The 11,478-nt window shown below is 38.8% G+C and overlaps 1 protein-coding gene across 1 annotated transcript; it reads left to right on the forward strand.

Annotated features, from left to right (window-relative positions):
• The first annotated feature begins 682 nt into the window (after window positions 1-682).
• tubb6 (tubulin, beta 6 class V) lies at window positions 683-6,376 on the forward strand. The gene is made up of 4 exons (XM_058397785.1): window positions 683-840; window positions 1,775-1,883; window positions 2,264-2,374; window positions 5,169-6,376. The coding sequence occupies exons 1-4, from the start codon at window positions 784-786 to the stop codon at window positions 6,230-6,232; spliced, it is 1,341 nt and encodes a 446-aa protein (XP_058253768.1). The 5' UTR covers window positions 683-783; the 3' UTR covers window positions 6,233-6,376.
• The last annotated feature ends 5,102 nt before the right edge of the window (window positions 6,377-11,478 follow it).

The raw sequence follows: 11,478 nt of genomic DNA on the forward strand, positions 1-11,478 counted from the left end.
ATCTATCTATCTATCTATCTAGATTTTTTTAAATGATATTTTTATCTCCATATTTTTTATTGTTGTGCACCAATACACCATAATTATATGTACTTTAAGATATTATATATTATTTATTATTATTTATACATTTATTTATTGTTCATTTATATTTTTTTATTTCATTTGTATTACATTTATTTTTCTTCGGGATTAATAAAGTTTTATCTCATCTTATAAATACATCTAAGAATTTTTAAGAAAGACTAACTGTGTATAAAATATAGTTAAATATATACACAGTATTATATTATGCGAAAAAGTGAACCAGTGCAAACAAATAAATGACCAATGCTACAGGATATGATGTATATTAATTGCACAAGATTATTATCCGTGAAGATATTATTATTATTATTATTATTATTATTATTATTGATACACCATTATTATTATTACACCATTATTCGTTGCGCTGGCTTGGTTTAGGCTTTGATTGGAGCTTTCATGTGTCACTCAAACCTCTGACAGTTGATGTGGGCGGGGCTTTAACCCGGAGATCCAGAGTGGCTGGGTTTCAAATAGCAATTACTTTTCATTTAAGTACACTATATGTGGACGTGAGTATATGAATAATGACTACGTAGTGCACTTCGTGTAGAAAAGTAGGCGCTTCAGGAGGAGGGTTTGAGAGAGAGAGAGAGAGAGAGAGAGGGGTGAGGGTTATATGAGCATTGAGCAGCGGATTGTTCAGTAGTTAAACTCAGACAGAAGTGTGTTACAGCTTGAACACTAACAGCAGAAATGAGAGAAATAGTTCATATACAAGCCGGACAGTGCGGCAATCAAATCGGGACCAAGGTAAAGCTCTTCTCTCTATACTTTTCTTTTTAATTTATTAAAAAAATATATAGGCTTCTTTTTAAAAAAATTAATGAATGAATTAATTAATTAAATAATAATAATTATTATTATTATTGTTATTATTATTATTATTATTATTGCTGTTTCTACTGGGAATAAACCACAGCTATAGTTTTTGCATGTACCAGTTTATCAGCAGTTTTTTTTTAAGTCGTGGGTGTTGCCCCAAACCTCATACCACTGTCTGCAACAACTGTGTCTAATTTCTGCCCCAAATACAGGGGTACAATTTCAGGTTATATTTTCAGTGCACTGTTGCACAGACACGTGAATTAAAACTCTTCAATCATTTTTAAAATGATAAACCATTATATGAAGTCTGAACGATGGCACAACCTGACAAAGGCAGGGGTAGAACTTGAGATTCATTTAATGAGGGGGGTAGGAGAGGTGGGGCACTTTATTATCTGTTTTGAGAGGTGGGGCACTTTATTATTATTATTATTTTTTTTTTTTTAGAAAGCAGCTCCAGACTGAAAGCTCAAGTTTATGATGTCATTGTAGCTTTGTGTTACTTTACTCTGAAAGTGTTATTTTTAAAAAAAATAGCAAACAATGAACAATCAAATACGAGACCAAGCTGATTCTTATTGTCTCAAGCGTATCCTATACCTATTCCTTATAACATCTGACACTCTATCATCGATGGAGAAATGAATGACGGCCACAGGACAAAAAAAAGGAAATGTGGAAGCGTTAAAAGTTCTTTAGGTTGTTCCTTTAGGTTGTTCCTCAGATTCCTTTAGAGGTAATGCATGCAGGACCCTCACTCGTGGAACAATTTTTTTAGGATGCTGAGAACCCCTATGTATCCCCTATGTATGATTTGCACTCTCACTTAAAGTTGTGTTTTACTTTCGGTCACACTCAGTTCTGGGAAGTCATAAGTGATGAACATGGCATTGATCCAGCGGGCAACTATGTGGGAGACTCGGCCCTTCAGCTGGAGAGAGTTAACGTGTACTACAATGAGGCGAGCTGTGAGTATACGATACTCTGTGTGTGTGTGTGTGTGTGTGAATGTATGAATCAGCGTCCTTGTTGAACTTCCCCCATCCCCACACACATACCAGACCAATATCTCTAACCCTCGCTGTGACTGGCCTCCATCCTTTAATCATGTCGTCACTCTAAAAGAATGTATTCAGCTCCTGGACCCTAAAGTCAAAATGTTTGCAGCATGTTTGAAGGCAGGTTTCTGTTTCAGCACTGAACCATCACACTGATATTAACAGAGTGACATGAATGTATATCTACTTTTCAGTAAATAAATGATCTAGCTAAATAAATAAATAAATAAATGGTCTAAATGGAAAATAACCCAGTAAATAGAATCTGTGTGTGTGTGTTGTGTTTGTAGCGCATAAGTTTGTGCCTCGAGCCGTACTGGTGGATCTGGAGCCGGGGACTATGGACAGCGTCCGATCCGGGACATTCGGACAGCTTTTTAGACCGGATAACTTCATCTTTGGTAAGGGTATTTCTTTAAAAAATTGCACTAGGACGGTGCTAAAGGTTTAGAAACAAGTGGTTATAGATTTAAATCCCGGAATTTGCACTGGTGGACCCTTGAGCAAGACCTCTGTCAAATCTATGCTATCTGGAATAGCAAAGCCAATACACTTGTTTGTGCTAGACATTTGGGTTAAAGACCAAAAGATTTCCTTTATGTCTTAAACAACTTAAGACATAGAACCTTTCATATTAAACCACCCATGTTTTAGGTAAGCAAAAGTACAGGAACAGATAAGTAATGAAATAAATTTCGGAAAATAACACTAAATATTTGGTTGCACATCTTGTTAAGGTCTGGTGATTGACCCGGCCAGTCTAAAAAGCAAACTTCTGAATTCACTATGCTGCTTCCATCATGAATTCCATCTTCAATAAAAATTAGTGAGCTTGTACCCGAAGCAGTCATTCTAGCCCAAGCCATATCACCACACACCCACCGCCATGTTTCTCACATAAGTTTGTTTTGGCTCATCAGTGGATCAGATCCTTTCTTCCTCCACGTTTTGGCTTTTCCATCACGTTGGTAGAGGTTAATCTTGGTTCCAAAACTTTTGTGGATCATCTGTGTGAATTCTTATCTGGCTTTTTGATTCTTACTGATGTGTAGCTTACCTTGTGTGGTATGGCCTCGATATTTTTGCTCTTGAAGTCTCACAGGGGATTGTGGACCCTTCACCCTTGTGGAGGTTTTTGGTCATGCAACTGACTGCTGTTTTGGGGGATTTTTCTTCACAGCTCTCAGTGTTTCAGTGTAATCAGTTGTTTTGTTCTTCTTGGACATCCTGTTTGGCGTCTGCTGCTCAGTACACCAGTGATTGTTTTCATTTTGTTGGCTTTCATGATAGTTGTACTGACTGTGTGCAATGCCTCTAGTTAACTTTTCCTCTTTTCTAAACGTCAAAAATGGCTTGCTTTTCTCCCACAGACAGCTCTCTGGTCTTCATGTTGGCTTATCATTTTTAACAACAATTGCAGGTGAAGTTTAATGCTAAAACCAACTACAGATGTTCAGAACTATTTATTGTTTAAACAATCATGAAACATCTGTCCGTCACGTTCCAATATTTTTTGCTCGGCCAAAAATTAGGTGATCTCATACAAAATGTGCTCTGTTCTATATAGCTTATAACACATCTACATATAAATACCAGGAAATAAAAGCTGAAATCGTTACTCTCTCATCATTTTTAGCTTCTGTTCTCAAACTCAAATGTCTTTAGTCTACAGCAAAAACAATTCAACTGTCCTTGTTGTTCCAATAATTTCGAAAGAGACTGTATGTTCTTACTTAAAAGTTGCTTTGATTGATTGCAACCTTTAAATTCATAAACTATGATGTTTAGTTGTTCATTTCTAAATTATACTATCTAGCAAGGGTATAAATAGGCAATCAGGGCTATTTGCAGTTAACAAACATCTTAAGGTGGATTATTTTGGACACCATTACAATTGGTTTGTAAGAAATGATAACCAGAATGGTATGAAGATATGAGGCTGAGGCTGATTTCATTCTAGCCCAGACTGTAGCTTCATTTAGACTACTTTACAGTGACGGTCATGTCCACACAGAGTAAAAACAAATCCTAGATCATTTGTGCTGATATATTCCAGCATGATTCACTGACACATTCGTGTTACATCATCATAATGTGAGTCACAATGTGCACAGTCTATTTATTTAGCATCATTTTAGTGTTTCTTTTGGTTTGAAGAAAGCGTTTAGAGTCTGTGAAATAGTTTGTATGTAATAGTTTGCCCTACATCACTGATGAGAACTCATGATACAGTGCATTGCTAAACCTTAACAGTTTCATTGTCATTGCTGAGCTATTGGCAGATATTAGAATTTAGCCAACAATCCTGACTGGGGCAATTGTAGGATGGTTTCAGCATGCATGATGCTAACGGGTGGTCATAAACTTGGTTTGTGTACATGTTTTCCTTTTTCCTGAATCAGCATTTCCATCGAGGATTTTATTTTCTGTGCACTTTGATATATTTCATATACAAGCCATCAAGTGATGCCATTTCTTAACAACTGTAATTAACAAGCTCCGGGTTTCAAATTGATCTTCGTACCTGATAAACTTTATCAGCACCAGGGTTCTAAGTTGTTTATGTGGCTATGATGTAGCTGAAATGATGATGAGCCAATGCTGTCCGTGTCCAAATATAGTGTATATTCAAGAACCCATTAACATTTGTGCTCATATACTAGGTGTATAACAAAGTTTTCAACAGATTGTTATGAATATAAAGAGTTACAGCTAAAGTTGTCCATGCTGGATGTTTCTGTGACCTCCAGGGTGATACGGTTCCCATACATTACACATTACACGCCTGTGAACGATCACAGTAGATTTTCCACACTCACTATGAATGAATGGAAAATTATAAGCTTTGCAGTCCATTATTTGTCATTTACAGTATACATTATGACAAAAACAGTGCCTGAAGAAAGGACAGGGGACAATAATAGTTAGTCATCGTAAGCTCTTTCTTTGATATGAGACAACTCACATACTCATTACGTCACTGCTCTGTCTAACAGTTTTCTTAAACAGAACAGAAACAGAAGCCTGTGGAATTTTGTCAGACAGCCGTGCATTGCTAATACTTTGTGGTCTGAATGATAAATGGGAAACAATTGGCTCATGGATATCTTTAACTGCTAGTAGGAGGAGGGGTGTGTAGTGATTGGATTTCATTTTTCTTTTTGGCCTAACGCTTTGTTTTCGTCACCGCTGCAGGACAGACAGGTGCAGGGAACAACTGGGCGAAAGGGCACTACACAGAAGGAGCCGAGCTAGTGGACTCGGTGCTGGACGTAGTGAGGAAGGAGTGTGAGCACTGCGACTGCCTCCAGGGCTTTCAGCTCACCCACTCACTGGGAGGTGGCACCGGTTCAGGCATGGGTACATTGCTCATCAGTAAAATCCGTGAAGAATATCCCGACCGCATCATGAACACCTTCAGCGTCATGCCTTCACCCAAAGTGTCCGATACAGTGGTGGAGCCTTATAACGCCACACTGTCTGTGCACCAGCTGGTGGAGAACACGGACGAGACATACTGCATTGATAACGAAGCACTTTATGACATCTGTTTCCGCACACTCAAGCTCACCACGCCGACGTACGGTGATCTTAACCACCTGGTTTCAGCCACCATGAGTGGAGTCACCACCTCCCTGCGTTTCCCTGGTCAGCTGAACGCAGATCTCCGCAAACTGGCTGTCAACATGGTTCCCTTCCCACGCCTGCACTTCTTCATGCCCGGTTTTGCCCCACTGACCGCTAGGGGGAGTCAGCAGTACCGTGCCCTCACCGTACCTGAATTAACCCAGCAGATGTTCGACGCTAAAAACATGATGGCAGCATGTGACCCGCGTCACGGTCGCTACCTGACCGTGGCCACCGTCTTCCGAGGCCCCATGTCCATGAAGGAAGTAGATGAGCAAATGCTCGCCGTCCAGAACAAAAGCAGCAGCTACTTTGTCGAGTGGATCCCCAACAACGTCAAAGTAGCTGTGTGTGACATCCCACCCAGGGGACTCAAGATGGCTTCCACTTTCATTGGCAACAGCACGGCTATCCAGGAACTGTTCAAGCGGATCTCTGAGCAGTTCTCTGCTATGTTTAGACGTAAAGCCTTTCTGCATTGGTTCACTGGGGAAGGAATGGACGAGATGGAGTTTACAGAGGCTGAGAGCAACATGAACGACCTGGTGTCCGAGTACCAGCAGTACCAAGAAGCCACGGCTAACGACGGCGAAGATGCTTTCGACGAGGACGAAGAGGAAGTCAGTGAGTGAATCCTGTAGGCTCTTCACTCATTCATTGGGCACACACATCTAATGTGATGTGGGTTTTTTTTTTCTTAAGCTGTGATTTTTTTTTTATTTTAAATGTAAGATCCTAGTCAACACGAGGAAAATAAACGTTACTGAAAGGTTGAAGATTTGTGTTTTGATTCTTAATAAAAACAATGCGGAAGTCATCACTGTTTCCACAGACACTGCAAGCACATGTACAATTATAGCAGGACTGGAGCTTACTCACTGACTTACTCAATGGCCTGATGAGATAAACAGACAGGATATTCTGCAGCACTCCGCTAGCCAGATAATATTTCTCTGACCGCACGGGCGTGAAGTTCAGTTTTGCTTCGGCACTGAGGAAGTGAACTCTGCGTCAGTCACTCCGAATGCCGAATCTTTTGTTCATTTCCGCTCATGTCTTTAGAGCAGATGGGCCTAGTGATGAGGATATAAATCCTGCTCACCGTGGCCTCTATTATTCCCAACAGCTGCTGAGCAAGGCGTTCCTCGCTCAGTGCTGTGCAACAAACAATAGAGGAAGTCCAGTCTCGACAGAACTATTTGTAGTTCAACACAATGACCGAGGCAGCAGGGTGCAATCCTGTCATCAGGAGAATTACCTTTTTTTTTGTTTGAACAATGTAAGCATTCACACATACAGCAAAAAAACAAACACTGAGTAAGTATTCCTTTACAGATGTGGACTGATCAGTTTTTTTGGCCTCTAGTTTCCAGATGACCTAATAACCAGAGAATGGCTTAGAGTGGATAGACAGACGAATGGAACAAATAAAAAATGAAACATGTCCTTTAGCTCTGTATTACAGTCCAGAAGAGAAAGACATTTTGTGCACATTGGTTCAGTCAACTACCTAACAGCTGGAGAGGATTCAGTCGAAGAGGGTGGGGTTTTTCATGACACAGTGGGAATGCTGCTCTGAACTAGATTAGATCCTTATCCAGCAGGGTGAGGTTTTGACATGTTTGCACATTATACAACATTTTTTTCACCCCAGAAAAACAATGAAACTGTGTACTTTGAGTATATCAGATAACAGTTCACGATGACCTGAATTGTTTCCAGACCTACAATAATCACAGAAGCAAAAATGGCATTTATAATAATACATTACAGAGGGACATGTTAGTTTATTACATTTCTTTACTTCCTTTTTAAAAATGAAAGCCTAGAAATTAGTTTTTCCCTTAAATGAAACAGAGCTCCTTTCCCTTAAGAATAGTGCATTTATAATAATATATAGTGCATTATATAGTTAAAGCTATTAAGAGCAAAATCAAGAGCATTTTTTTTCTTAAAAATGGGAGAAGAATCATGTTGAGCCACAGTTTGGGGAAATGTTCTGACTTCTCAGTGATGTCAGTCTGCTCGTAAGCTACGTCGGTAGACCAGTATTGATGGAGCTAGTTGGGAAGAAGCAGGAGATAGATATACACCGATCAGGCATAACATTATGAGCAGTGACAGGTGAAGTGAATAACACTGATGATCTCCTCATCATGGCATCTGTTAGTGGGTGGGATATATTAGGCAGCAAGTGAACATTTTGTCCTCAAAGTTGATGTGTTAGAAGCAGGAAAAATGGGCAAGTGTAAGGATCTGAGCGAGCTGATGAAGGGCCAAATTGTGATGGCTAGACCACTGGATCAGAGCATCTCCAAAACTACAGCTCTTGTGGGGTGTTCCCGGTCTGCAGTGGTCAGTATCTATCAAAAGTATCTTGTAAGTCCTTTAAGCCCTGTAAATCCTTTATGTCCTGTAAGCATTCTTTAAGTCTCCGTGGAGATCCCACCTCGCAACTTAGAGGACTTAATGAATCTGCTCCTAACATCTTGGTGCCAAATACCACCGCACACCTTCAGGTATCTAGTGGAGTCCATGCCTCGAAGGGTCAGGGCTGTTTTGGCAGCAAAAGGGGGATTAACACAATATTAAGAAGGTGGACATAATGTGGGACATAATATGTCATCAAATGTTATGCCTGATCAGTGTATTGAAATATGAGATTGTGGAAGTATTAAGCTACAAAAATGAAGTCAAAATATCTTGCATATAGTTACAAATTGCTAACCGTGAGACTATTATCAATCGAAACACAAGATTATTCTTGCTTCTTTCAAGAAATAAATGATTAAAATGAGGTGCCACCAGAACAAGACCATTTATAGCTGGAAATTAGTAGAAATAGACAGAGGGTTTATAATCGTATATTTGTTTTATTGTAATCTCATAGTAGGAAATACTTGAAAAATTTGACTATATTCAAAATAATTTAACTTGCAAATATGTAAGCAGGGTTTTAGCAATTTCCAATTAAATAAATGTGTAAGGAAATGCTGCTTTGCTGGTAAAAGATATTTTGGTTATATTTGAGTTTTGGCAGTGACAGCATCGCTATCACCTGAGAAGACAGAAAGCATCCAGCATATTCTCTTCTGTCTGAGTTGGTTTCCTCTGGGAATTTCATACTGTTCATGACATAAACTCACAGTGATGGGGTCTATGTAAAAAATATTGTACAACTGGTCACGGGAACGTCCCTGGATACAAAACATTTCTCTACTGCCGGTATAAAGACAACATTTTCTAAATGTCCATACATTTTACAGTTATCCAGAGCAACTCATTTTATACAACTGAGCAGTTGAGGGTTAAGGGCCTTGCTCAGGGGCCCAGCAGGGGCAGCTTAGTGGACCTGGGATTCAAACTCACAACCTTCCCATCAGTATTCCAACGCTGAAATCTTGCCAAGCTTAGCTTAGCTTTCTTTTAAAATCTACACATTATATTCTGCACATGCACTGCTAAATCGGTTTATCTGCTTAAATGTGAAAACTCTAGCTATTCTATCCTCTATATTACAAATCACTGAGTGCAGCAAGGGATTCCTTCCTAGTCATTTAAATCCACAGTCCATTCTTTATGGGCAGCTGTAAAATTTATGACCTGCACCAGATGTGTAAAAACCTACACATTTACATAATAGGAGATTTACCTGTATGGTACGAGCAAAGAGCGGTGTGAAGGGACGTTGGCGGGGGTTTGTGATTTTCTCAGAGGGTGCTGGACACTCAGAGCGTAATTCTCCTTCTTGTATGTTTTATCGCACCTCCGGAACTGTTTATACCACAGCACAGCTCTCGTGTGGACCTGCTTCGGTGTGTTACAGTCACAGTGAAATATACCAGATCCTGAAACACACTGGGGTTCGGATAGGAAATGACCAGTCCAGGCTTTTTACACAGTGTAAACTTTTCTTCACACTTCTGTAGCATAAACTACAGCAGTATTCAGAAAGAGGACGAGAACGAAGAGGACGGAGTCGCTGCTTCTGTAAGCCACGTGCTCTTTTTATTTGTCATGTTGCTTAGTGAGCATCTTACTCACAGTCTACGTTAAGGAATGAAGCACTGAGTTGAAAAGTTTAAAAATGTTTACAAATTCTTGAATTAACCCACTTGTACTTAGTGCAGTCCTTAGTGCAGATGCCTGGAGGTATACACTATATTTCAGTGGGTAAGTGTTATTAATACAGAATCACACAAAAGACTACACAATGGAGGATATAAACTCGACTCAAAGCAACTTGTGCTCAGGAAAAAAAAAAAATCATTTAATATCCATAACACTAACCCATTGCCATGGAGCTATGCTATATACATTAACCTAATTAATGGGTGTGTATAATTAAAAATAAACATACTGTAGATACACTTCCAGAGTGAGGTCAAACTTTCCCATAAATTCACTTGATCATGATAAGCAGATGCAGAGGCAGAGTTTGCAGGATTTTCCCTCCACTTTTATTCCCAGAGCTGAAAAAACTCTTCCCAGCTCCCCTTCATGGCCTCAGACTACTGTTACAAACATATTACCTAAAAAGGCCCTGGTCCATTACAGTGAATTTAGTGCTGTTGGACCTGAAGTGCTTCTGATTTAGTGCCCTCTGTTGGACAGATGGTCTATAACTGTTAATAATGCTTAAGAGCAGCTACAGAAATATTAGGTTTATATTATTAAAGCTCTCTTTCTAATGTGTCTCATCGTGGTAACCACTAATTCACTGAGACTTGTATGAACATGCTGCTCAACCTATTTCTTATTTTCTTTCTTTCTTTCTTTCCTTTTTTTTTCTTTCTTTTTTTTTTTTTTACATTGAAACAAATTACAAACAATGAACTGGACATTCCTTGACAACAGCAATGAGTCGAATAAATAACCAGAAATAAGATGAGCAGACAGAAAACACATGGGAAAAAACACACAATAAATAAATAAATAAATAAAAAATACAAATTAAAGTTAAAATAAAGAAATAGTAATAATATAAATATAAATTAATAAATAAATAAATAAATAAATAAGAATAATTTAAATAAATAAATAAATAAATAAATACATGAATAAAAATAATTACAATTAAAATAAAGAAATAGTAATAAAAATAAAAAATATCAAAATATAAATAATTAAATAAATAAAAATTAATTAATTAATTGATTGGTTAAAAAAACAGGGAATAAGTACAAGTTTCTTATTAGTCAGTTAAGTTTCAATGCATCAAGATACATAATAATAGGTGTCCTCCTTTGTATGAAAATGTCCAGGTTTGGGCAGTCATATATTCCATTTCATAAATAGATTTAAGTTTTTTAATCCACTGGGCCATTTTTGGTGGGTGTGGCTTCATCCAGATAATTGTTAATCTTAATAGGGGTGGTGGTAGCTCAAGTGGTTTAGGCTCTGGGTCCTTGACCAGAAGCTCGGGGTTGAAGCCCCAGCACTGCCAAGCTACCACCGTTAAGCCCTTGAGCAAGGCCCCCAACCCACCCTGCTCCAGGGGCACTGCATCGTGGCTGACCCTGCCCTCTGACCCCAAACCCCAAGGATGGGATATGCGGAGAAAAGAATTTCACTGTGCAGTAATGTATATGTGACAAATAAAGACAACAACCTAACTTACTAATAAGAGTACATGTAGAATATATCTCTGGTTTTTACAACACAGATCCTGGGGTATCCTTTCAAGCAAAAGATTAAACAGGGGGTTGAAAAGGCAGGTCTATATGCAGAATCTCCATAATCTCATCCTTAACCCCAAGCCAAAATGTGTATATTTTCAGACAATCCCAGAACATATGTGTTTATTCTCCAACCAACCCACACCCCCGCCAACATTTCTCAGCTTCTGGACTGTCAACAAATTTTGATATCGGCAATG

This window comes from Hemibagrus wyckioides, linkage group LG01 (genome assembly GCF_019097595.1).
Source record: "Hemibagrus wyckioides isolate EC202008001 linkage group LG01, SWU_Hwy_1.0, whole genome shotgun sequence".
NCBI lineage: Eukaryota > Metazoa > Chordata > Actinopteri > Siluriformes > Bagridae > Hemibagrus > Hemibagrus wyckioides.